Source organism: Rhodamnia argentea, chromosome 6 (genome assembly GCF_020921035.1).
Source record: "Rhodamnia argentea isolate NSW1041297 chromosome 6, ASM2092103v1, whole genome shotgun sequence".
Taxonomy (NCBI): Eukaryota; Viridiplantae; Streptophyta; class Magnoliopsida; order Myrtales; family Myrtaceae; genus Rhodamnia; species Rhodamnia argentea.
This window is the reverse complement of record NC_063155.1, coordinates 15,158,238-15,184,259: the sequence shown is the minus strand read 5'-3', so window position 1 is coordinate 15,184,259 and position 26,022 is coordinate 15,158,238. Positions and strand designations below refer to the sequence as shown.

The 26,022-nt window shown below is 40.9% G+C and overlaps 4 protein-coding genes across 5 annotated transcripts; 3 read left to right on the top strand and 1 right to left on the bottom strand.

The window, feature by feature from the left end:
* Nucleotides 1-115: 115 nt before the first annotated feature.
* On the bottom strand, nt 116-2,248 carry LOC115748398 (dynamin-related protein 4C-like). The gene is made up of 2 exons (XM_030684876.2): nt 1,559-2,248; nt 116-1,471 (listed from the first exon to the last, which is right to left on the bottom strand). Exons 1-2 carry the CDS (start codon nt 2,246-2,248, stop codon nt 116-118), a joined length of 2,046 nt encoding a protein of 681 aa, XP_030540736.1.
* Nucleotides 2,249-6,271: 4,023 nt separating this feature from the next.
* Nucleotides 6,272-7,141, top strand: LOC115748397 (MADS-box transcription factor 50-like). The gene has a single exon (XM_030684875.1). It carries the CDS (start codon nt 6,272-6,274, stop codon nt 7,139-7,141), a length of 870 nt encoding a protein of 289 aa, XP_030540735.1.
* Nucleotides 7,142-8,934: 1,793 nt separating this feature from the next.
* Nucleotides 8,935-17,593, top strand: LOC115748447 (ALBINO3-like protein 2, chloroplastic). Its single transcript, XM_030684933.2, has 14 exons — nt 8,935-9,407; nt 9,486-9,592; nt 9,815-9,942; nt 10,789-10,860; nt 11,655-11,756; nt 13,940-13,999; nt 14,176-14,241; nt 15,016-15,063; nt 15,913-16,086; nt 16,180-16,235; nt 16,302-16,419; nt 16,651-16,740; nt 16,921-17,030; nt 17,165-17,593. The coding sequence occupies exons 1-14, from the start codon at nt 9,037-9,039 to the stop codon at nt 17,319-17,321; spliced, it is 1,659 nt and encodes a 552-aa protein (XP_030540793.1). The 5' UTR covers nt 8,935-9,036; the 3' UTR covers nt 17,322-17,593.
* A 1,342-nt stretch (nt 17,594-18,935) lies between these two features.
* LOC115748449 (protein TRIGALACTOSYLDIACYLGLYCEROL 3, chloroplastic) lies at nt 18,936-23,849 on the top strand. Of its 2 annotated transcripts, XM_030684936.2 has the most exons (10): nt 18,941-19,601; nt 20,187-20,315; nt 21,357-21,452; nt 21,572-21,649; nt 21,753-21,814; nt 21,924-21,999; nt 22,399-22,506; nt 23,250-23,425; nt 23,529-23,613; nt 23,797-23,849. In XM_030684936.2, exons 1-10 carry the CDS (start codon nt 19,410-19,412, stop codon nt 23,833-23,835), a joined length of 1,041 nt encoding a protein of 346 aa, XP_030540796.1. In that variant the 5' UTR covers nt 18,941-19,409; the 3' UTR covers nt 23,836-23,849. The 2 variants fall into 2 exon arrangements, with proteins under 2 accessions (XP_048137066.1, XP_030540796.1); XM_048281109.1 differs by lacking the exon at nt 21,572-21,649 and having other exon boundaries at nt 18,936-19,601.
* The last annotated feature ends 2,173 nt before the right edge of the window (nt 23,850-26,022 follow it).

Genomic DNA, 26,022 nt, shown 5'->3' with positions numbered 1-26,022 from the left:
TGGAATTCAAGTGAAAGGAAAAGTAGAGCTAAAAACACTACAACAAAAGCACCAGACCAGATTCGGCATTCCTCTTGATCTACCAAAAGAAAATTACTAGCTGAACTCCTTATCATCAATCATTGTAGTCACGGTCGGTAGCAATCCGGTCCCTGATCTTGGAGACCACCTCTGCAGACTCCCTCAACAGCTTGATGCTCCGGTTAAGCTTCTCTCGCTTTGCTGCCACTGCCGGCGCTTCCTCTAGCATCCTCTCGATGCCGCCACCGCTGCCGTTGGGCCCGATCAGCTCGCCCACGATCTCCGTCTCCATCTCCTTATTCACCAAGTTCTGCACGGTGAACAGCAGATGCAGCGCCATTGAGTCGACAAACCTCCTCAAGACTATCTTCCAGTATGCTGTCATTCTCATCTTGAGATCGAACGCCTGCTCGATCAGCTGCTTTCGATGCCTGAGGTTGCCCACGTCGACCTCCCCGATCCCCTGGAGGACAATGTTGCTTGGCTTCGTTTCATCATTGATCGCCTCCATGAACATGTGCTGCTGGCTCATCAAATTATTCCACTCCAACATGTACTCGGGGTTGCACGTGAAGTCAGTGAGCTTCTCCATTTCCACAACCTCCATCATCCTATTCGTGGCCTTCTCCTTTATCTTGGTGATCAGATTGGACAGTGCTCTTCTCATCAAAGACTGAAGCTGAGGATAATTCTCCGATTGTTGCATCAACACCCGGCTCACAACGCCCTCGATGTAGTCCCATACATGAACCACGAAAATCGGAGGCTTGCTCGACACCCGCTTCACCTTCTGCTGCAAGATGGTGATGAAGGCTGCGCGAGGGAGGAAGTTCGGGAGCCCGATCCCTTTCGCCTCTTCCAAGACCTCCATTTCCTCCAACAAGAAGTTGATCCTCAGGTCATTTTCTTCACAGTTTTGGAGGTCATCTGAGTATTGGTTCAGCATCTCCACCAGCCTGGCCGTGCAGTGCATGTTCTTCTCGTCTGGGTACTCGTCGAACTCGCTTCTCAGCAAGAGTTTCCTCAGCGACTCCTTCGCCAGCCCCATGATCTGCATGAAGGCCGTCATGGCCTCTGCGACCGACGTTAGATTCTTGGGCATCCTCTTGAGCTCGACGAGGTTTGCGTTCAGCTTGTCATTCACCTTCCTCACAATCTCAGGCAAGCACTTGGCCATAATGGTGGCTTGAATGTGCATCAGCTTTTGTGCCAAGACAGGCACACCGACGATGGACTTATCGATCCTCCGAAGTTGAGGGTGCGTGTCGAACAGCTTCGCCTCTTCCAGCCTCGCTTCTTCGTAGGACTCTTCACCAATCCTGTTCCTCACGCAGACATAACCAAGCCCTATATTGACATCGTCGGCCGTCACCTTCTCGTGCAAGCCCTCTGGAGATTTATCAGCCTTTGTGACGACGGCCAGAGTCCTCTTGCCGGTCCTGTCCACCATCTGCATCAGAAAGACGAATCATCGTATAGACTCATTATTCAAGTTTTGAATTGCTACTGGAGCCAAGCGTGTGCAGAGGATACTCACTTGAGACATCCTTATGGACTCGCAAGTGGAGAAGTCGACGGTGGCCGACAAGACATTGAGGATGATGCTCTCCTCAGGCTTAATGTACTCCATGATCATCTCCGAGATCTGCTCGTAGATGTTCTCGGGCTGGCCATGCACGGGCACTCTCGTGATTCCGGGCAAGTCGACCATGGTCAAGTCCGGGACGCCGTCTTTCTTGACGACCAGAGTCAGCGGGGCGTTCGATATGCCCTTGCCGTGGCCCGCGATCTCTTCAGTGGCTGCATTAATGGCCTCGGATATGTGGTTCTCGTCCGTGTGGACGGCTTTGCCGTTGAACTCGAGGTAGAGCTCGGGGCGATCAGCATAAGGGCTGTCTTGGAGTCGCATAACGAGAGGGACACGGGTGCAAATCCCCTGCCCACGCGGGAGGTTGATGCCGGCGAGGGACTCGAGGACGCTCGACTTGCCGGAGGACTGGTCGCCGACGACGACGATGGTGGGCAGCTGGATGCCCTCCTTCATGACCATGAGGCTACGCAGCCTGTCGACCGCGTCGAGCAGAGGGCGGACCCGGTCGTTGTAGGAGACAGCCAGCGGCTGAGCGTGGGCTCCCGATACAGTGAAAGCAATGTCTCGGCCATCTTTGGCGGCGGGGCTGGCAGTGGTTTTAGTCTTAGAAGCAGAGTTCTTGACGCGTCCAACCATTTTCCCTCTCTGTGTGCGTGTGTGTGTGTGGGCGATGAGTGATGTGAGAATCGAAAGCAAAAGAGATGAATGAAGAAGAGAGGGGGCGGTGTAATTTATAGGGAGAATCGACGCATGCATGTGAACGGGCATCGTTGGACAATTGGCTAATGGACAGAATACAGTCATTAACTCCTGACGAAGCTTTTAACTTTCTTCAATGGAGGGCGTTTGGTGTTCCGATGCGAGGAAGAAGAAAGAGCAGGCGACGGATCCCAAAAGAAGAAGAAGAAGAAGAGGCGATGGCTGTTCTTTCTTCTTCTTTGGTGGTTTCCCGATGACGAAATGATGACTGGTGATGAGATCTCCATGATAGGTTTCGCCTGGTTTTTCTCAGGGCTCGATGCAGGGCCGTCCATGAAGACGAAGCGACCTGCGTACGCTGCAACCGCATGCATGCATGTGCATGGACAGAAAGATAAGCGAAACTTTATAGTACGTGTTAAAACCTACATGTGACAGGTCGATTTACAAGGGGATTATTCACTAATTAATCTTGATTAATATGTTTTAAGGATGAGTGATTGGCCCTACTTGTTTCCTCTACGTTCAAAGGAGGAAACCTAAAGAAAATGAAAGCAAGTACTCCGCCCTCTGCTCGGAACTCGTTTGCCATCCACCGAACATCGGAGGAGAATGTGTTTCGCGTATCGAACCGCCGCCGTGATGTCGCCTAAGGCGGGTCACCTCGCCTATTTGTAATTTGACATTCCATCCAACTTAATATCGCACTCGGTTACATGCTCACGTCACTGAGCTCGGCAAGTGTTAAACGTTATATTATTTACCTAAGTATCAGTGACTGATTCAGGTAAATGTCCCAAACTTTTAGTTTGTCTGATGGAAGCATTTCCTCTCTGTGTGCGTACTTCTTGTTTATAAACTGAAGCAGTGGTGTCACGTGGGCAAAATCTAAGATTTTTCTGTCGTGGACGGGGGAAATTTTCGTGTAACAAGTTTGAGATTTATGTGGCACAAACAAAATTTAAGGGTCTTCTTTTTTTATGGATATGATGCAAACTAGGTTTTAAGAAGAATACCTAAACGTGGGAATTGATTTATATTGAAAATCATAGTATGATTTATAGAAAAACAATTGAGGTATCGGTGCCACGTGGGCCAAGTCTAGGATTTTTTTGTGATAGACGGAGGAAATTTTTTTGTCGTACAGGTAAACAAGTTTAGGGTTTCTGGGACACTAACAAAAGTGGGAATTGACTTGTATGGAAAATTATAGTCTGGTTTTAGCTCTTATGACTTGCCCCTTTTCCGAATTCCTCCTCTAGTTCTCGTGTTTTTTAAACTCCAGTTGTGCGACATGTATCGATCCTTCGATCAAAATCAGGCCGTTACGTTGTTAACATGGAAAAATTTGCACACGATGTCGACACAATGTCTGAGTACCGCGGACCTAGAAAATAGACGAGCGAAGTTGAGATTAGATCGATAAATCCTTAGCCAAGCCTTCTCAGGCCAATGTGTATATGCATGTGTATATACATAAATCCTATTGTATACATACACACATACGAATATACACAATTAACCAATATCGTAGAAACAATTAAACATGCCTCGCCAGGCAACAATGGTCATGTGGACTTTTGGTCCACTCACATAATAAACATGCCGGGCTTCCAATCATGTCCCCTCCCTCTTTTTCTATTTTCCCCTCCTTGGTCGAAAACAATATTTTTTTTTCTTCAAAATATGGATAACATAAATAAAGTAAGTCCGAGAATTTCCAACAAAGTCAAGGACAATGGAAGTGTATATGTACACACACACACATATATATATATATATATATATATATATATGTAAACACACATCTATTATAAACTAAATGTATGTAACATTCATCTATTCAAAAGTCAAAACTACAATCCGGGTAGTACTTTTATAAGTTGTTTACCCTAATAATTATTCAAATCGTGGTGACATTTGAAATTGGCACGAGGACCTTGATACATTGTCGTGAAGCTAAGCGCTACAATATTGTTGTGCAAGTTAAGAACGGTCGATTCAAGGAGATTATATGTCAGCGGTGGATGATGAGATACCATATATTCTCATATTAAGCTGTACTCTTGTCGGCCGCCAGATCGCTCCGACGACAGCCTTGTGGTTTGCGATTGTAAGAATAATTGTGGCCCACATCATGTTATTAAACGTATTGGCTATGAAAAGATGCAGGTGAAATTGTGCAATTCTTATGTGCTTTGATGGAAGACACCTATTAAAGAGGCATCTGTTGATAGCCTTAAAAGAGTCTGGTCCTCTCTCCACCCAAATGATGAAAGGTTGCATTTATCATCCATCAGATAAAACAACATAACATTAAAATATTGGAGCATTTAATTCGTTAAGTATGGATGATTAAAGATGATCGTTTGTATCGATTGTAAAAATGGTTAATACCACGAAAAACCTTAAACCGGTACATCTATGATAAATTTACCACAAACTATTTTTTTAACTACCAAAAATCCCAAACCGGCACACTTGTGATAAATTTACCTTAAATTGGTACTGTTATAATAAATTTATCCTTAATTAGTTTTCGTTAAATTTTACTGTCAAATTCTAAGTTAAATGACAACAATTGTCGAGCGTACACGATACCCTATATTTGTTACATGTGTATCAATTTGGGACTTTTCATGATATTAACTCAATTTAATGGAAATTAATGAAAGGTAAATTTGTCGCATGTGTACCAATTTCAAATTTTTTGTGGTAAAAAAATTAGTTTAGGATAAATTTGTTACAATTATACCAGTTTAGGATTTTTGGCTGTAAAAAAAATATTTTAGAGTAAATTTGTCACATGTATACTATTTTGGAGTTTTTCGTGGTATTAACCCTTATAAAAATGAATGGGTGAAAGTTAATTTCATCGTGCATGATAATATTTGGGTATATATTATTGTCATTCTTTGAAATATTTTTCATCGATTAATCTTGAAAGATATAAGTTATTAATTTTAAGAAAATATTTTTTAGATAATTTATTTCTTACGAAATGAATGCACTCTAAACTGTTAAATCTAATTCTTAATTTTCGGCCCACAGTTGAAAAAGGAATAAAAAAATGAAAGAAAAGAATAATAGAAAAAAATTAGTGTTAGTGTCAATCGCCCGTCATATCATATAAGACGATCAGCGTCCGTGTATATATTCAGTGAAAGATTCAAGGGTATCACGCTACCATGAATCAGCAAATGAATTTGGTTATCTATTTCACGAAAAACAAAAAATTAAAAAGTATTTTCTTAAATCGATATTGTATCGCTGAAAAATTAGACCTCCAATGCAAAATATCTCCATTATCAATGAAATTGTTAAATCATAGATTTATTCTTGTTAATGGATGTTGACAAATTTTTCTAAACAATACAAAAGATAAAATTTATTGAAAATATTTTATAAATTATTTTCTTTTTGAATCATACGAGCAACGTGTTTTCGAGCCGCTTGGATACGCTTCTATGTATTTCTTCAATTTCATCCCTACATTTTAAAATTTTGGGGGCATTTAGCTAGTCGAATTAATTATGAAAAAATATCGCTCCGGGAAGCCAAACCAAAATCGTTGATCTGCCTTAAATGAACAGCAGATCAAACGATGGACATTAGAGGAACGGTGACGATGCATGCAGGTGTTGCGGTCGTCCGTGGGCCGTGAGAACAGCCGGGCCGACCCCTATCCTCCTCCGCGTGCTTCACCGGCTGGACCGGAGCTTCCCAGATATTGCCCTCCCGCCCCCACGGCATGCTAACCCTGCTTGACCGGAGCTTACCGGTCAGAGGCGCCTCAGGGTCGGTCGTTTTCAAATGTAAAAGCGCCGTTATAAGTAGATATTGCCCCTCCCGCTCCTCCCCCTCCGCCTGCAACTCCAAACCTCTTCACTCTCTCTCTCCCTCTCTCTCTCTTGTCTCCAAGAAATCCTCGAAACCAGTGACATATACTTGTGATCGTCGATGGCTAAGCGCCGGCGAACAGAAATAGCCTTCATCGCCAACCCGGCTTCCCGCCTCGTGACCTACTCCAAGAGGCGCAAGGGCCTCTTCAATAAGGCCTCCGAGCTCTGCCGCCTCTGCAGCGCTCGCGCTGCTGTCGTTGTCTTCTCGCCCACCGGCAAGCCCTGCTCTTTCGGCTACCCATCCGCTGATGACATTGTCGCTGACTACCTCCGCGTCGGCGACGGCGACGCGATGCCGCCGATGGATCTAACCGAGTGGGAGCAATGGGTCGACACAGAATTGGATGCTTGCGCAACCGAGGAAGAACTCGAATACTTCATCTGGAAGTACGAAGCCGTCTGCAATTGTGTGCGCCAAAAGTTGAAAGCTTTGGAGGAGGAGGAGGAGGATGCGCAAGTGAAGGTCAGCGGCGGCGCGGGCGATTCTCAAGTTCTGACCGAGGAGGAGATAGATCCAATATTCGAGAGATCAAGCCGATGCCCAGCGCGTCCGGATCTCTCGACTGATGGCGATCAGGACGGTGTCATGACTTCGCCGGAGAACAGGGCCGCCAGCGGTGGAAGTTCGGCAATGGAGTCCAACCCTGCGCGCTCCGATCTCGAAGGTTGCGGAGCTAATGCCACCGGAGGTGGAAGTTTGGGAATGGCGTGGACCCCAACGTGCTCAGATCTCGAGCATTGCGGGTTCGATCCAGATGAGTTCCTTACTCTGTTGGCGGACGGTGATGGTTTCTTGAATTCGCCAGAGGACTCGGCGGTCAGCGGTGGAAACTCGGGAGTGGAGGCCACGCTCTCCGATCAAGAGGGCTATGGATGTTATGATCCAAATGATTTTGTTGATCTGGAAGACTTGGATGTTCAACTGTGAATATAAACCTCGTGTCTTTTTTTTTTTTTCCTCGTCAATTCCTTGTTGGGTTTCAAACTTTAGGCAACTGTGAAGGTCATCTGGCTGTTGATTCTTTTATAGGTAAGGGGTCGTCAGCAAGGATGACGGCGATAGTAAGGGGTCGTCAGCAAAGGTGACGACGATCCAAATTCAAGCTTTTGTTCTGTATTGAAAGTGAATTGATATGCAATTTTAATGGACAGACAGAGTTTAGTTACAGCAGTACATACAAAAATCTTTTTGTTATTCTTGTCGTCCTGAAATCATCTTAATCCATTGAGTTGTTGATCTATTTGCAAATCTTATCTTAATCTCAGGTTTGTTAATCTTGCCTTTTCATTGCTGGTGCAATCAAACAAGTTGATCCACAGTAATGGTTACATGAACTTGAGTCTATAAGTATCAATCGAGCATAGTTCACTTCAGAAGTTTTTCACTTCTGAAGTAGAAATTTCTTTTAGAAGTTAAGGACGTGCATGGTAACACTTCTGCTTCTAAAACACCATCAGAAGCAAAAGTTGATTTTTCAACTTTTCCATCAAAAGCAGAAGTTGATTTTTCTATTTCTGTTTCAGAAGTTAATTTCTGATAAAAAAAGATGTTTGATAAAATTTCTACTTCCGAAATTTCTACTTTTAATCAAATACCGATGGCGGCGAGCGGCAACGGCCGGCGACCGGCGGTCGGCAGCGGCCGGCGCATGGCGGGCAGGCGTTGGTCGGTGACCAGCGGGTCGGCGTTGGTCGACAGAGTCAAAGAAGTGATTTACGAAGCTAAGAAGTAAAAAATTTTTACTTCTCAAAGTTGGCCAAAAATCCAACCATAAGTAGAAATCTCTTTCAGAAGTAGAAATTCCTACCGTAAGTCAATATTTTTACCAAACGAATTTCGGTTTCAAAAGCACTTTTGAAGTGTCTTTATCAAACGGATTTCAACTTCTGAAGTATTATCATGCGCGCCCTAAAATTTTTACCAAACAGATTTATGCTTCAGAAGTTATATTACCAAACGAATTTACGCTCCAGAAGCACTTCTAGAGTAGAAATTCACTTCCGTAAGTGTTATCATGTGCACTCTAAAAAAGTCGATTGAATCGACCGATTTCTTTTACTAATTTCAAATTCTTTGCCACTATAGAAATATAAATTCACTAGTAGAATCCTCATTTCAATCATTCACTAAACTAATTATTCTACAAGGAAAAAGAAAATCCATTTGTTTACACGAATTATGAAACATGACATGTACAATATGACTAGGGTGTCAATGGTTCGGTTGGGTTGGATTTTTCAAAAACATCGAATTGAACTGAATCATTAGTATGCAAGTCCGAACTAAACCGAATCTCATTCCGAACCGAAATAAATTGAACAAAAAATTCAGTTTGATTTTCGATTTTGATTTTGATTTTTCCATTTTCTTGCTTTTCTTTTCTTTTCTTTTCTCTTTTTCTTTTTTGGATTGAGGGTTGGCAATCGGGCCCTAGAGAGGGTTGACGATCCCTGCCAGCCCTTGGGCGAGGGCGTCACGGCTCTCGCCGATGCCACAAGGGCATGTCGACCCTTAGCCTCAAATAAGAAAAAAATAGAAAGAAAAGAAAGAAAATATTATTTTAGAAATTTTCAGTGGAATTTGGTTAATCAAACTGAAAAATAAAAATAATTATTTTTTAATTATTGAAATCGAAAATCAAACCAAAACCGAAGTGCATGAAAATTTCAGTTTGGTTTGGACGACCCTTGGTATCATCACCAAATCGAAATAGTAAACTAAATGTCTGTGTGTGTCCCCGCCGTTGAGCCCTAAAACGGCGGCGCTGTGTATAAACTCCATTGCGTCTGCTGTCTCGCCGGCGCAACGAACTGAGCTGGGCGATGGCGACCACCTCGAGACTGTGGAGCCACCTCCGCCGCTCTCGCCCTCGCCTCTCCTTCCTCTCGTCCGCTCCCTCTCTCGACCCTCGCCCGCACTCTCGCACTCATCCTCACTCCAATCCCTGTTCGCTCCCTCTGCCTTTCCTACAATCCGGTCGTTGCTTTTCTTCTGGTCCGTCGGGCGCGGACGACGGCGATTTCGACTACCGGGGGTTCGGCGAGTCGACGGCGTTTGATCCTGACGTCGCACGCACCGCGGGGATTGATGGTGTGATTGAAGGGGCTGCGAACGGTGTGGAAGAGTCGATTCTTCCTGTCAAAGCGTTGATCTCTCTCCTCGATAGTTATCACGATGCCACTGGCTTGCCTTGGTACAATCACGAGTTGTTATAGGTGTTAGTTGAATTCGCAGGTTGAGTTCTTCAGTGTTATTAGTTGGATTTTTGCAGGTGGGTCGTAATTGCATCCTCCACTTTGGCGTTGAGAGTGGCACTCTTCCCCGTGCTCGTTTTGCAGCTGAAGAAGTTGAGGAGAATTTCTGAATTATTTCCGAAATGTGAGCTCTTTTTCTCACTTCTACGGTCTTTGTTTCGCCGGAACTGAGTTATGAGGAATGGTTGCGTTCATGGTTTGCATTGCCTCTGCAAATGCGTCTGTGTATGGAAAGGATCGCTCATTTTTTTTTTTTCTGCGGTCTTAACTCTGATGAAAGTTTGTTTCTTTTCAATGTGAATTGGCTGTTTTAATTTCTTTTAGACTTTCGATTGCATATTTGAAGTGCCTCCGCCCCTGCCACCGCCTTTCTCAGGAAGGAGTTACATCAATCAGATTTCACTCTTCCGGCAGGAGAGACGAGCTAGTGGGTGCCCTTCACTTTTATGGTTCCTTGCATACCTTTCTGTCCAGGTCATTCTCTCATCTCTACTTAGTGGAAGAGTTATTAGTACGTTTGATCCTTTTCATCATTAAGTACAATTACAAGTAGAAAAACAAAATTCTCCTCTTTCCTTTAATAGTAGTTGGCTTGACTGAGCTTCATTTGAAGAAGCAAAATTGTTGGTGGAGTAGATCGACTCAGATTAGGGCATAAAGGGAAGGAAGAGAAGGCAAACTATGTATTTGCAGCCTAGTTGGACATACACTCGGTTACCTTCACCAAATAAACAGAAACTGCTTCAAAGATTGTTCCATGTCATTTTGATAAAGAAGACTTATTCAGGCTGAGGCCCTCAATATGCCTCGATCCTAAAGCTTTTCCTTGTCTTTATCTGGGATGACCATTATCTATTTGAGACCAGCTGCATTCAACTGGCTTGACTAGTGTAGATGGCATGGGACAAAATTAACAGTAGTGGGAAGAAACATGTAAGAGATACTTCTCTGCAAATTAAATAATTTAGCACCCAAATAAAAGGTAGGGGCTACAGTTGACATGTAGACGTGTTCTTTTTCGCTAAGAAAGACACCTTTTTATTTTCTCCATGACAGAGAAAGATATGCCTGAGTATAATACTGGCAGCACTTTTTTATCAGAAAATGGGCTATAAATTGATGGCTCTTTAAGTATATATAATATCCTTAGATTTGGCTGCTAGATTTTTTGCCACCTAAATGGGTAATAAAGCATCTGGCAGGTGCAATTCAATAAGATGAGAAAAATTCCAGTCTGAAATGTTACTCAGTTCCGTATTTTGCATCCTGGATTATAAGTCTGTTTATTTTTGCTTATTTAAGCGTCATATTCATCTGCAGGTCCCATTTTTTCTCCTATGGATGACTAGTATACGAAGGATGTCTCTTGACCATCATCCTGGATTTGATTGTGTAAGGCATCGAAAATGCCCATATATACTGACTTGATTGTTACTTTGCTAGTGGTTGTTAATGTTTTAAGTGCTGCTGCTGTTAGCCGTTTTTTTTTTTTTTCACGGTGTCTATGTGTATAGTTTCAGTTGATGTCAGTAATGGAGCTGGGAAGCTATTTGCCTTCCAAATAATATCCTCTGTGGTGTTAGACTGGTGAAAATCCAGTGACTACAATTTTTATGGAAGCTGTAAAAGTTATTGAACAGTTGTGGAACACTGCAGTGGTGCTAGTTGAGTGCTCTGAAGTACAATAATTTGTAAGGGAAGATATTTAGGATGAATCGAGATGAATATTGCTTAATAGGGGTGATGATTAGATGTTTCAACAATACAGTCCAGACAGGAATAGTGTGTAAGTGCTTTTTTTGAGACTGTACGTAATTTGACATGTTAAAGATATCCTCCCTTTCCTTACAATGTGAATGCATCGATGCTATTTCGCCTATTAGTACTACAGGTGTTTCATTATTTTTCTTGTTTCAGTTGTTGGAGTTCTCATTTTTTACCTTTCTTCTTATGGAGGTTAGGCATTTAACTAATGAAACTCAAGATTTTCATATTCCTTTTTTTTTTTGGGTAAAGATGATTTTCATATTCTTCATCCTTCTTACATAGAAAAACCTAATTGTATGTACAAATCTTGGAACATGTGGACAATATTTGTTGTCATGCATTTATTCATTCTGGTGATGACTGAATTATTTCATTTTCATTTGGAGATTAGCGTATGTTCTTTCTGGAAATTTTTGCAGGGTGGAATCTTGTGGTTCCAGAATTTAACTGAACTTCCTCATGGCACCTTGGGCCACATACTTCCCCTGCTGATTGCTGGTCTGCATTTTATGAATGTGCAGGTATATATAGTTATTGAACCCCCAATTATGGACTTATATGGATCAAGCTACTCTTTTCTTGTCACATGATCCTTCTTTGTCACAATTGAGAGATTTCAAAGCATATGGGTTTTTTAGCGTGCAACTGTTACTTTTGCTGTTGAGTCAGGTTTCGTCTCTTTTTTCTAAAGAGCATGTGAACTTTTGGCTACATGTTCAAACTGGGAGCATAGTTGATCTGCACAATAATCTACACATCTTTGTGATTGTTGTTCATGCCAAGACATAGATTTTGCTTGCCCTATTGTTAATATCTATTGCGAGTCATTCTGATCTATACACAGATAGAAAGAAAATTTTCTCTAAGCATTCAAAAGGGTTGTTTTTTTCATACTATGATGAACCTATTTGCTTACATAGTCATTCATTTGCCTGTCCTGTAAAATATCCTTTTCTTTACTGACTTCCAAATCTACTGATTAGAAATTATAGGACTTTGTCATTTTATTTTTGGGAAAATTTCAAACAAGGGCTTAAAGTGCCCTCATTTTCTTAAATAGGGGCCTGAAGTAGATATTGTTTCAAATAAGGGCCCGAAGTGCCCTTATTTTTTCAAATAAGGGTCTAAAGTGAAATTTGTTTCAAATAAGGGCCTAAAATGGCCATGTAATCTCAAAAAAGGGTCGGGCTTCAAGAGCATTTTCGTCATTTATCTTTTATTTTATTTTTCTATTTTTGAAAAGTTAAAAAAAAAAAAAATTAAAAAAATTCATTATCTTCATCACCCACAGCCAACAGCTGTGACCCACCGTGGAAGAACAACACCACCACCACCATCACCACCGCACTCACCGGATCTCCATCGCGCCTCGCACCGTAGTGACCGGTTCGAGGCCCTACCCTCTCTGTTCCTTCCCTCCATCGACCCCAACCCCAATGCCGTTGAGGTTGCGCGGTTTCTCCCTCCTCCTCTGGTCGGCAGTTCTTGTCATCTGTGAAAATTGGCTTCGCCTTGTCATCCATCAAATCCATTCGTCTTCTGAAAGCCGCTGCCGGCACAATCTATGGCGCCTCTTTGGCATCTCCGATGCCTGTTCTCGAGTCAATGGCGCAGGGTAATCTCATTGGCAATTCGGTTGCGTGTCCATCGTTGGCTTTGAGGTTGATAGGCAGCCGTAAGAAGAGTGAAAAGTTCGCGTTGCTGGCTTCTTGAGAGAATTTGACTCCCTCATCACCGTTGTGTTGGACAAGTAGTGATGCTCGGTGGCATGCGAGGATTTGGACACAATCTTGATCTCACAAACTGAGCCGAATCTCGGCCTTGCTGCATGGGAGACTGGCACGGCCAACGACGACTGCTGTCGCAAGTCTTAGTAGGGTGAGTGGACCATCAACGGATCTTCCCTCCGGTCGGCGGGAGGGGCCCGAGGCCCGCACCCCTCTATCGATGGGGTTGTTGGCGATGCTAGGTTGGAGATTTGCTTTATACTGATTCACGAGAAAGAGTCGGCGACCGTCTACCGATTCTAGCGAGGGCTGCGGTCGGCGAGGTCGTCCGCCGGCCATTGCCAATGCCCCATTGGCGGTGGCGCGATGACTACCGGTGGTGGTTGTTTATGGTGGTCGCATCTGTTGGGAAGGCGATGATTGATGAAAACGATGGCTTTGTTTTTAGCTTTTTAACTTTTTTGATTTTTTAAAATACAAAAAAAGGAAAAAAAAAAAAAGCTAAATGATGAAAATGTCCTTAGGTCATGTGTCTCATGGCCACTTTAGGCTCTTATTTGAAACAATGATGCCATTTCAGGCCCTTATTTGAAACAAGTTTCACTTCAGGCCCTTATTTGAAAAAATACGCGCACTTCGGGCCCTTATTTGAATTTTCGTTGAGAAGCTGTTCAATGGTTGAACAGTTGTTATATATCTCTTTTTCATACCTCTTACTATGATAGTATCCATTTTTTTTTTCACTGAGTTGCTGGGGTAAGTTATGATCTACAATGTTCACTTTACTAGAAACGGCTAGCTTAGTTTATCGTCCATCTGAGAAGCACAACAAACATGGTCGCAAATAATCACAAATCAGTTAGTGCATGGTGAATTTGATAAGACTGTTAATTGCAACGACAATTGTGTCTGTTTTTCTTTCCTCGTTGTTATGAATATCCATAATAACTGTCATTGTGGTATCTTCATGAGAACAGGTATCTTTTTCCAGGAAAGAGGTTCGCGAAGTTAGTGGCGTGTTTGGCTTATTAGCAAAAGTAAGTTGACAAAAGTGGGCTAAGGATTTTATTGGCGATTCAAGCTGTTAAAGTTTTTCAGCTTCTCACAAATATTGATGTCATATTTTCAACTGTCCACTTGAGTCATTTGTTCTTTGTATTCTCGTTCTACAATATAATTCATCCATTTATTGGTCTACCATTCTTCATTGCAGATCTATAAATACTATTTGTATTTTATGTCAGCCCCTATCTTTTATATTGGTCACTGTATTCCTCAGGTAATGCGATATCTCTTGCCTTGTTAGTCATCATGGCTTTCTTCACTCATGGAGTTGATGGGTTGTTTTCCTCTTTTGGTATTTCTTTTGGACAGATGAGCATGCACTTCTTACTCTCATTTTGGCCTTTCGGCCAGTACTTGCAATCCTCTTATGTGACTATTTAATCTGGTTCTCTATGCACGTTGTACTCTCATTTTGCCTTCCGGCCAGTACTTACAATCCTCATGTGTGATGATTTAATCCGGTTCTCTTATGTGGGAATGCTCAGCTTTGGCTGCTTCAAGGAAGCAATCAGAGTTAAAATTACATTGAGGCAGTTGATATCATTGCCTGAGTCCAAAAAGGCAATTTGGCAAGATTGCAATGTGTAAAACCCACAGATTCTCAGAAGGAAAAGCTGATAAATGTGGTTGCTATAGAACTTTGTCGTAAGACTGATGTTGTCATTCAATGATCTTCCTAGTATCTATTTGTTTTAAAAGCTACATTTAACTATCTATTTCTAGTGCTGGGCAATTGGGCTTTACGCGAGACAATACATGAAATCAGTGCTCTTTAACTCTCTGAACCTCTTCCAAGAATTTCTTGAAGCTCATCTGTGCAAAATGTTTATGGCACGCTTTTGAATTGGGTAGTCAAGATGGCTGTGTTTGATGGCATGATACCAGAAAATGTTGTCCAGTTTAGGATCTGCATTTTATTAGGCTTTATAAAGTTTTATTATGACTTCTGAAGCACATTGACGTTGATAATGCACTCTTTAATTTGCAGGGTAGTTTAGTCTACTGGGTGACCAATGCCTCGATGACTCTTTTTCAGGTCTGGCACTACTTTATTTTTTGTTGTTGAAGGACGGTATATGTATATAGAAGTTCTGCATCCATATGGGCAATGCTATTTACGGGAATTGTCCCTGTGTAGACTAGACCACCCACATGACAATTTATGGAGTTGTTTCGATCTCTTTTCTTACTTTGGGAGATTAAGATATAAATAATTGTGATGCTAACATCTGTTTTTAGCATCCTTGGTTGGGTGCTTGATGATGATTATTAAAGGATATAGTTACGAGGAAAAATATGATCAGTTTTTAAAGTTCAAGATAACTAGGGAATTCGACATCTCTCCAAAGTGGAAGGTAGTTTAAACTTATTGCTCTTGATAGATACTTGTCCACTAGGTCTTCCAGTACTTATTGATGTTACTTTGAAGACCTTGAGTGGGTCTTGTTGAGTACTAATTCAAGGAAGTTGTTCTTATGTGTTCAGTGAAAATAGATACTCCTTTCCTTTTTCTTGCTGAAATTGAAAGTGCTAAAAGTTCAAAAGGAGTCAAAAGGGTTATATATGCTAGTCTATCAGTCATATACATTTGACAAAAAACTATTCATTCGTGTGAATTTTTTTTTTCCAATGATTTTTACTGCATTGTAGTTGCTGCTTTGTTGCTGGGGAACTTATTCCTTGTCAATTTTCTGTTATAGTTCACCTCTTGCTAAGGCTTTCTTTCTCTGAGGAAATCAGAAGCATCTTTTGCAACTTCTTCACCTATACGCGCCTCCATTTGTGAAATTATGCAATTAGGTTCCTGCATCCTTAACGAATGAGTATTGTGTCAAGTTCCTTGTCTGATACCTTGCAAAACTTTGAATACTTGGACCTATTCCAGCAATTAGCTCTCAAGCATCCAGCTGTTCGTTCAAAGTTGGGTTTGCTGGTGGAGGACATCTCCAAAGCTGCTGCCAAACCTGAAGAGATTGCGACATCTCACCCTCCCTTGAATTCCTCAGTAGAACAGAGTGAAGTTCCTGTGCAAAACTTATCACCTAGACAACTGCATGCTGTGAGTGTTTTAGAGTTGAATATAAAATTTCTTTTGTTGTGAAAAATTTCACTCTCAATCATGTTTAGGCTTCCTAATTTGATTTATTGACAGCTTTCAGTCGTGCTAATCGCCAAGGGCCAAATCTATCAAGCTATTCCTTTGCTAGAGTAAGTTGCGAATTGTCATCTCGCATACTGCCTATGGAAAGCACTAATGATTAATTCTTATCATAGATTGGCACTTGAGAAAGATCCGGAATGTGTAATTGCAATGATTGGGTTGGGGCAGGCTTTATTGCAAGATGAAGAGCCAGTAGAGGCTGCTGAGCATTTAGAGCGTGCTATTTCCAAGGTGAAAACTTAGGCTTTGTAATTTTATTACATCTAACCTAATTTCAGTTTATCTGTGGAGGATTGGGGTTGGCTAGCAAATAGAGGATACATGGATAACGACATCTTAAAATTTGGTTTCTAACTTGTCTCATTGATTAATCTCCGGTTTCTTGTCCTTGAATAATAAGTAAGATGGTTCAACTAGCTGATATAATTCTCCTCTTATGCTTGTGTACCTTTCCTGGTTCAGATTTTTGTTGCTCATCATCTTACGGGAGCCGAGTATACAGACCTTTTAGTTGGTGCATCCCAGTGGGCTGGTATCGCTTATTTAAAGCAGGTGGGGCTCAATTAGGCGGTCCACCTACTTTACTCATTTAAATCTGTGTTCCAGTTGTTTTTCAGAAGAAAATTCATGAAACCATATTTTGAGATGGTGATCTATTAACTGCACAACTGGGTCAATATGAACATAATACCTTTTGGTCTATAAATCTGCATTTGTGTCTGGATGTTCCAGGGCAAGAAAGCAGAAGCGCTTCGCCACTTGGAAAGAATTCCTTGTCTGAAAGAGCCAGATGAACCAAGGAGCAAAGAGATTTATTACGATGGGTTGGTCCTGCTAGCAGTGTATGGTTTCCATCTTTGGTTGCTTTAATTCCATAAATCATCGTCTCCAGAGGCTTTTAAAGCTGTCGTACCTTGATGGTTAATTTACGCCGAACATCATGATTCATTAAGTTGGTTTTGGTTGCATGCTACAGTTGTTTGTCCATCGAAGGTCGGAAGGCTGAAGCTGCTAAGTATCTGCGTCTAGCTGTTGCTTACGATACTTCGCACGAGTATTTATTGCAAAGTTTGGAGAAGGACGATGACAACTTAGTTAATGATCTTGTTAACAGCAGAAGAGCGGACTACTGATCAACTTCTTACAGGAATTGTACATTACCCCGATCGATTTCCGCATGGGGTTTACTGTTTCCTATACCGGCGATTTTGGTTACAACACTCGCCACTATTTTGGGCCTTAATGTTTTGATCTGTTGTTACGTCGTAAGGCAATTTTATTACAGCGGCACTTTGCGTGATTGTTCAGTACAATGGGATGGCATATCCATGCCTTGATGTACGCAATTCGTTGCTTGTTTGTAAGACATGTCTAGCCTTCATCAATACATTATGACAATTTCATGTAAGCTACGTGACCTCGACTGATTACTTGGTAACAGACTTCGAACCATCCGACATGTCGCTGCTCGTACCGATACTGATGAGATTAAGGATTTCCCGGCTATATGATATAGGCTGTTGAGATTGACTTCGAAAGATTTTTGTCAATTACACAAGGTGAAAACGTACGTGCATGTAATCGATGCTCACCATATCAACGCAAGGTAAAATGTAGAAATGGACTGCGAAAATTTATGAAGATTGTACATCTTTAACCATAAAAATTAGCTACAGGTCTTTTCGTTCCCAATTGCTCATCTAATAAGTACAATTCCATTGATTAAAGTAAGCAATGAATGTCATATTTTGGTCAGGGGATGACTAATTATGATTGCGGCCGTTCCAAAATAAACTTTCAATGTCTAATTATTGTGTATTAGATTTCGCCATCACCACCATGTCAAACTTAATGATGACAAGACATTAACCCAACTCAAACTTGCATCATGTTTCCTTATGATGGAAAACTAACACGAGCGCGGCACAAATCGTTCGAATAACCGAGAGATTAAATAGAAATCATTTTTACCGCTTAGATGCTTTTTGTTTTTACTTTTTGCATCTATCTATGTTTTTGTACTATGATAAGACAAAAATTCGAATTGCGTGCGCACCTCCATAACAACGAATATCCCCACACAAATAATTTTTTTTTCCTGCGAAAATTAGGTTAAGGGGCCTAAGTAGCATCCATACGCGACACGATACAACACGACACTATACGCCGACACGTCATTTAAAAAAAAATAAAAAATTTTGATACGTTGAAACACGTTATATATTAAATATATAATTTTATATATACATGATAAAATTATCATGTGTATATATATATATATATATATATATATATATATATGAAAATATTAGCGGTAATTTCTTCTTCTTCCATTAAGGATTTAATATTATGTTTTTTTTAGGCTGGCTGGGTATATTAATTTCGGAGTGGCGGATATGTGACTTAAGTATATATATTTTAGATAAATTTATATTCTGACTCCTAATCTATTGAAAATATTTAAAATTGACTCTGTACATGTCTAAATGGAATGTTGAGATACTAAACTCGCGTATCTTGTTTGGAGCACTGCATGTTGAAAAATGTTGAACGCACGTCGGATGCGTAGGCCCCGAAGATTGCTCGTGCTTCCTAATTAAGGGCTACCTTTCTTCTTAACTTACGAATAAAACTTCTCTGATTAATCATCCAAGGAACCTTTTTTCTCACCATTCGATGCTTGAAGCACTTGTGCATCCTTTAAATACAAGAAAATTGGAGATTGCTTCTTTACTTTTCCTCCTCTTTCGATCGAATCGATCCCAAAACCTGATGGGAAAAGCAAGGACATCCTCTTCGGCCCGGTCCGTGCCCGACCGACCGACCAATCGAGCTTCCTGCCTCGACTCAACGCCCAGAAAGCTGCGATTTAATCAATGGCACCACCATGCATTTCCTTTCCTTTCGCGTTATAAACGAGCCGAAAAGCGAAACCCACTATTAGTTTCGTGCTTCGCCTTTCCTTCTCTCTTTAATCTAGCGGTTGCTCTGCTCCTTTTATGCACTTTTGTCTTCTGGGTGCAGGTTTTTCTTTTTCCTCCTCCTTCCTCTCATTTCCCACATTCGTTGGTTGGATTTTGACGAGTCAAAATTTTCCTGATTTCAATTTAAATGCGAATTCTTTGCTGGGTCTTGACTCTCCACAATAACCATATTCTGGGGCATCTTCAAAATCCCAATTTTTTCCCCTTTTTCCCGAATCCTGAATTCGCTCGAGAACCATGATTTCCATGTCGGGTTCTCTGTTGCTACCTCTTAGTTTGTCCAGTGATTCTCCTCGGCGTGTTGGGTTTTCCTTTTCGAGGACGAGTGCCTTGGATTCGCGTTGCAGCGGGCAAAGGAATGTGGTTTGTGGGTGTATGGCCCCTCCTACGAACCTGAGAAGCGATGGATTTTCAGCAACCGAATACGATGTAATACCCTTTTTAATTTCCATGTTGATGCCTTCCTGCTGGAATTTGTATATATTGGTTTTGTGGATTTATGTTGCTCTATTGCTTATTCTCGTGTTTCTTGTACTAGTTATATACTCGTTTCATTATGTGATTAATGCTTGTATTGGATGGCATCATAATATCCCGGTCTTGGTCTTGGCAATTATCTGATGAATGTAGACAAGTTTTTGGTTTTGTCTAGCTAATCTCCCTTTCCGCTGGGTTCAGCTATTCAGGATCAGCCTATTTGAGGATTAGGTTCCAAATTTGTCTAGTGCATAGTGTTAGGCGAGTCCTTCTTAGTGTGTTCTATACTCAGATTGGTCATATACATATATCGGTTTATATCTTCCTTTTGGACTGTTACTACATGCTCCGTATCTAAACATTCTCAGCACTATATATCTAAGTTTATGTTGGACTACCATCAAATGCAGAGGTCTTGCGATTTAATGATTTAGTTTTGTGTGCATCCGCTAGAAGTTCTTTTGTCGTTAGTGTTATTTTCATAGTATCTCTGGAATATATCATGTATTAAGGTTGCTTACTGAGTTCACTTTGTAGGATCCATCAAAATTAGGGAAAATGGGCATAGTCCGGGAGCACAAGGATGATTCAGATGTCCTTATTGAGTGTAGAGATGTGCACAAGTCGTTCGGCGAGAAGCATATATTAAGGGGTGTGAGCTTTAAGGTGATTGTTTGTATTTTGTCGATCACATATCCATGCACGTTGCTATATTATAATTAGCCTGTAGCCTGTAGCCTGTAGCCTGTAGCCTGTAGCCTGTTTTCCTTAACTAGAATTTTTAATTCCCAATAAAGCCTGGAGACAAAGCCCTTCTGTGGCCAATTACAATAACTTTGAAACAATTGAGCTTTTGCAAAATGACTGTTACTTGGACACTCCAGTAATTATGCAGACTTGTATACCTATCGAATACTTATGTCCCTCCATTCCATAGGCAATTCAAAAACATACCTCAGGAAGGTGACATCACTCCTAGCTCTCTTGCAGCGTGTGTGAGCATTTCAGGCAATGTTGGCCAATACTCTAGGAAGAGATTTTCCTTTATATTGTAACTGGACTGATCAAATTTTCCTCTGAGCATCCAATTTTTATCTTGACTAGAGATCCGCAGAGAATCCTACTCCATTTCAATTTAAATTTTCCGCACTCTAGGAAGACTTGCTCTCTGACTGTGTAGTCTGATCATGTAGAACACCATTCGAGTGGACTTAAGTCTTCCTTTTCTTAATTTTCTTGATTATGCCTTTGTATAGTTGGGGATGGAATGACTCCAGTCTATGTCGATCAATATTTTGCAGCGACTTCCAGTTTTCCAGCAATTGAAGGCTTTCCAATGCAAAAGAAAAGTCCAGACCAAAATCCACATAACTTGATCACTTTTGCGGTCAATATTTTTTGATCTGCTTATATTATTCATTTTCAACCAGAGAATCATCTGGTAAATCTGGATACTCCATAAAGCGGACGCTTCAGAATGATTATTACTGATTGAACTCTCTGGAGATGATTTTTTCGGCTTTGCGATACATTATCAAATTATTTTAGCAGTGAATGTAAGATTATAATATGTCTACTTTATCACCCAACTCTCATATTCTATTGTTTCTTAGACATTCACCTATCCCATCCGATTCTGCCTGTTTAAAAATCGAATGACCATGTGCATGTAGATACGCCTTTTCTAATCAACCTCCTTGAATATAGATTAGACACGGTGAAGCTATTGGAATAATTGGTCCTTCTGGCACTGGGAAATCTACGGTTTTGAAGATTATCGCGGGACTACTTGCCCCAGACAAGGTAATTAACTGTAACCTGTTTTCTTCTTGTTCTTACTAACATGCTTTTACTGTGAATACCTTTGAGCAGTATGCCTATATATCTTGCTTATCAGCTATCTTATGTATTGAGATAAGTAGGGAGAAGTTTTCATTCGAGGTAGGAAGCGAGCTGGTCTCATCAGTGACGAGGAGATATCTGGTCTGCGAATAGGATTGGTTGGTCCCACCCCCGCCCCTCGCACCTAACCAAAAAAAAAAAAAAATTGCATTGCTTGTCTAATAATTGACCAAAGCCACCGTTTCTTCTCCTTTTCTGCAGGTATTTCAAAGTGCTGCACTTTTTGATTCCCTCACCGTTCGGGAAAATGTTGGTTTTCTATTGTAAGAGACAACTAAATCGTCTCCGACATCAGCTTCAGTCAATTTTTCCTTCAGAGTTTTGACTTGCTTTGCAGAGAAAATTGTTGACTACTTCAGTGATCTCTCACAGATATGAAAATTCCAACATGCATGAAGATAAAATCTTGGAGCTTGTGACAGAGACCTTGGCTGCTGTTGGATTGAAGGTATTCTTAGCTGAGAATTTTTAGTCTGCATGTCTGAGTTTAGATGAGGGGAGAAATATCATACATGATCATAGAATATAATGGGCATAAATTGAGCTTCGCCTGGTGTTTTGACCGCATGTCAAAGAGCTCTAAGGATATGTGGCCTCAAAGCCTGGATAAATCTCTTCTTCCATTGCTATCCGGTGCTATATTTGATTTACCATATTTTGGGATTGTGTTGATTCTATAGTGTAAGCTCACAAGGGTAATAAGAGGCTAATGGAATAAGTCTGGTAGAGATCTACTATTTAAGGTTGCAGTCTGTTTTTATTGTTAACAACTAACTTGCAGTTGACGTGACGTGGAGAAGAATGAAGGAGTTAACTTATTAAAGTGTCATTAAATGGTGTATTTCAGGGAGCTGAGGATCGATTACCCTCTGAATTGTCTGGAGGGATGAAGAAACGTGTTGCTTTAGCTCGGTCTATTATTTTTGATACCACAAAGGATTCAATAGAACCAGAGGTATTACATGCTCTTCCTGCTTAATCTTCTTTTGGAATTTTTCTGCGAGTGCTTGAAGACGTGGTGTGATTTCAATAATAAACTAGATTTTCAGACATCTTCATTTTCCCAGCACTTAAATTTGCAAATCAAAGGGTAATCAAGGCCGTCCCAAGGCTGCAAAAGAGGGCCTATGTCCCTTTAGGTTTCTGTGATAATGTCGCACCTGTATGAGCGGAGAGTATGATCTTGCGTTGGTATTCATTGATGGTTTTGATTGATTGAGAGAAAAATGATTAAGTCACTGCCACTTGCTTTTGGTCCTCAGCTTCTGAAAGGAAGGTCCTTTCAGAAGTTTCAGTTTGTGACTTCTCATGAACATGTGTTTATAGTGATCTTTCTTTTGAAAGCTCCATTGAAAAGTGGCTATCTTTTGTCGCATTTGCTTGTGCTATATTGTCTTAGGAAAACCTTGGCTCCCCCAAGGAAACAGAATCTAAGAATCTTAGGAAACAGAATCTAAGAATCTTAGTCCGACGTGTATTCGCCACACTTTTGAGGTTTGAAAGAGGAAGAAATCACAATATGGCGAGCAAAAACTAAGTCTACAAGTAACAGTTTGCTCAGATGTCTGATTTTTCCATTCTCATTGATTTCTCCATCATCACTGTGACTGCTTAAGACATGTAAAACGTAGTTATTCTGCAAGGGAAGATATTGGGTCTAAACCTTCACCTTCTTCCTGATTTTTCTGTATCTTGAAGGTACTCTTGTATGATGAACCAACAGCTGGGCTTGATCCTATTGCATCCACTGTGGTTGAAGATCTTATCCGATCTGTGCATTTGAAAGGTGAAGATGCAGTTGGAATGCCTGGGAAGATAACGTCATATGTGGTTGTCACTCATCAGCACAGCACCATCCAAAGAGCTGTCGACAGGTTCTACTTTCTCCTAAAATTGTTCCCATTATTCCAAGTGTTCTCTGTGTCATTTTTCTTTTTGTTCGAGAGTATATTAACAAGAGTAAATGAACATGTTCAGGTTGATTTTTCTTTACGAAGGAAAGATAGTCTGGGAAGGAATGACTCATGAGTTTACGTCGTCGGCAAATCCAATCGTTCGGCAGGTAATTATCATAGCTTTCCTTTCGGACCCGGCAACACTTGAATGACATAGGCAAGACATTTGAATTGTCCCTGGTTTGGTTTGGGTAGTGTAGTGTCGGTTATTTTTCCTTTACAATGAATGATGATTTCCTATGAATCTTCCTAAAGATGGTTTTTGCCCTTTCTTTCTTCGATGTGAACAGTTTGCTTCAGGAAGCTTGGACGGTCCAATTAAATATTAGTGTTTGATGTATACGAAAAATAGTCATGGTCTCGAGATTTCCTAAAGAGGCTGGTAAAGCAGATAGCGAACTGGTCGGGCCACCTGCTTGCACATGCAACACGATTAACATACACTATAGGGGCTAACAGAAGTTGCATTGCGTTGTGGGACAAGCTATTCCTTCGCCACAGAGGCATCAGGTTGGAGGTTTGTATGATAATTTGATTTCTGATTGAGAACCGAGATCGTCATATCGAATTTTTATTTCGAATGTTTCGGCTCTTAACATTTGTCTCCAGAAATAGCAATTTTTTGGACTGAACCACGTATACTGTATTGAATTTACTTTGTACCATGTCAAATGAGAAGCAACTCTCATGAGAACTGGTTCAGCAAAAAGCAAAAAGCAACTGATGGTTGCTTTCTCTCAAAAGTCCCCATCTCGTGAAATGCATGCATGCTTGAAGATGCGTGATTGCAATCTAATGCTGCGTTTGTCCAAAAATATTTTTGTTTACTCATTTTCCCAAAGCGATGCAAAAGATCAAGGTAGGAAAGTCTTCTGTAAATTTTTGGTTTTTGGTGAAACAGATGCGCTCTGAATGGACTTCAAATCATCAATAAAACTCTCAAATTGATACTCTATGATATTATTTCTAAACTAATTTTGTCTGACAAAATAGCTAATCTTGTACTTCAAAAACATATTTATACCAAACTAATTTCCGTCTAAAGGAAATCTCAAATTGATATCCATGATCTAATCTTCGATGCGTACTTGTCAACTAATGTGGATTTTTCATGTCGGATTTGTCATTTTTATGTCAGATTTGTCTTGCAGTCGTGTGTCATGCTTTTGGACACCTATGCATTTAATGAAACATTTGATGAAATGCTAATGAAGAGTAGATTTGCATTAGATGTAGCAATTTGATTTTTTTTTTTTGTGAAACGAAAATTAATTTGGGAGTGTTATGGAAGAACCTGTTTGGAATTGTTATGAGACAAACAATTAAGGGTATCAGTGAGGGAAATTTTTATGGTAATAATCCTAAAACAAAAGACTTGCTCAATTGCAAATGACGTGTTTAATCGTTGTTTGAACAGCATGGTAGGAAACACATCTTTTCCGTGGTGGTTGGTCTAATCTACGACAGTCATCATAATAATGGTTGCCTCTGTTGGGGTCACAACCTCAACCTAAGCCGTGCCGGCCCTTCTCCTCTCATCTATGAGTTGTGCCTGGCCGCCGGTTATGAAAATGAATCGGGCCCGGCCAGGCAGGCAAACTTAACTTAGATCATCAAGAGAGATCTCGAGTGACCACCACAATGACGGTGGCAGGAGAGGCATGACCACCGCGAAGTGGAGCAATTTGTACAGAACTATTGTTCATTGTCAATTTTGTTTCTTTTTTGTTTCTTTTCTTTTTTTGGGTTCGAGATGTCACTTGACTTATGCACACATCCTATCAAAAGTGCACCACCAAATGTCGGATAAAAGCAAATTCTAAGCTATTGGGTCCCTTATTTAGCAAAGCGCTTCAGATATCTCTTTTTGGCATGACGTGATGCCTTTCAAGTTATTAGGACTTGTTAATGACAAGCTATTACCAAAACACTAATCGACCTTGGAAAGTTGACGCTATTGCCATGTGTTATTACCTCGAGTTTTATCAAGTTTCTGTTAGGCCACAAAAACGTGGCCCGTCCGAGATTGCGATAACCAGAACTGGAAACACACATGCCATAGAGAAAAAGGGTTAGCGAACATACCTGATTTGGAATCCATCTTTACGTGGAACAACGATAATTCTCGAGACCAAGTCTTTCCCTCTATTCCTTTTGATTTGTCGCTAGTCGATGAGAGAACCACCACAGAATGAAGGGGTGCGTTCTGAAATTTCTGAGACAAATGGCTAGACGGGTACTTGTGCCTTTTATAGTGGTTTCAACACGCACCCTCTCGTCACGGGTTGTGCCTCTTCAGCCTACACTAAGCCAGCTTATATTAAAATATATTAAGAGTATATGTCAAGTTTTAGTAGACCAACCCATATATTAGTTTTAATTAACGAAGACCACATTATGATAATTCTAACATCATGAAAGATCTTGTGAAACGTCTTTTGTCAAATGTTCCTTGATGGATCACTTCATTGTTAATAAGTAAATCCTATTGCTCTGAAAGTCGGCTTCAACCCGGG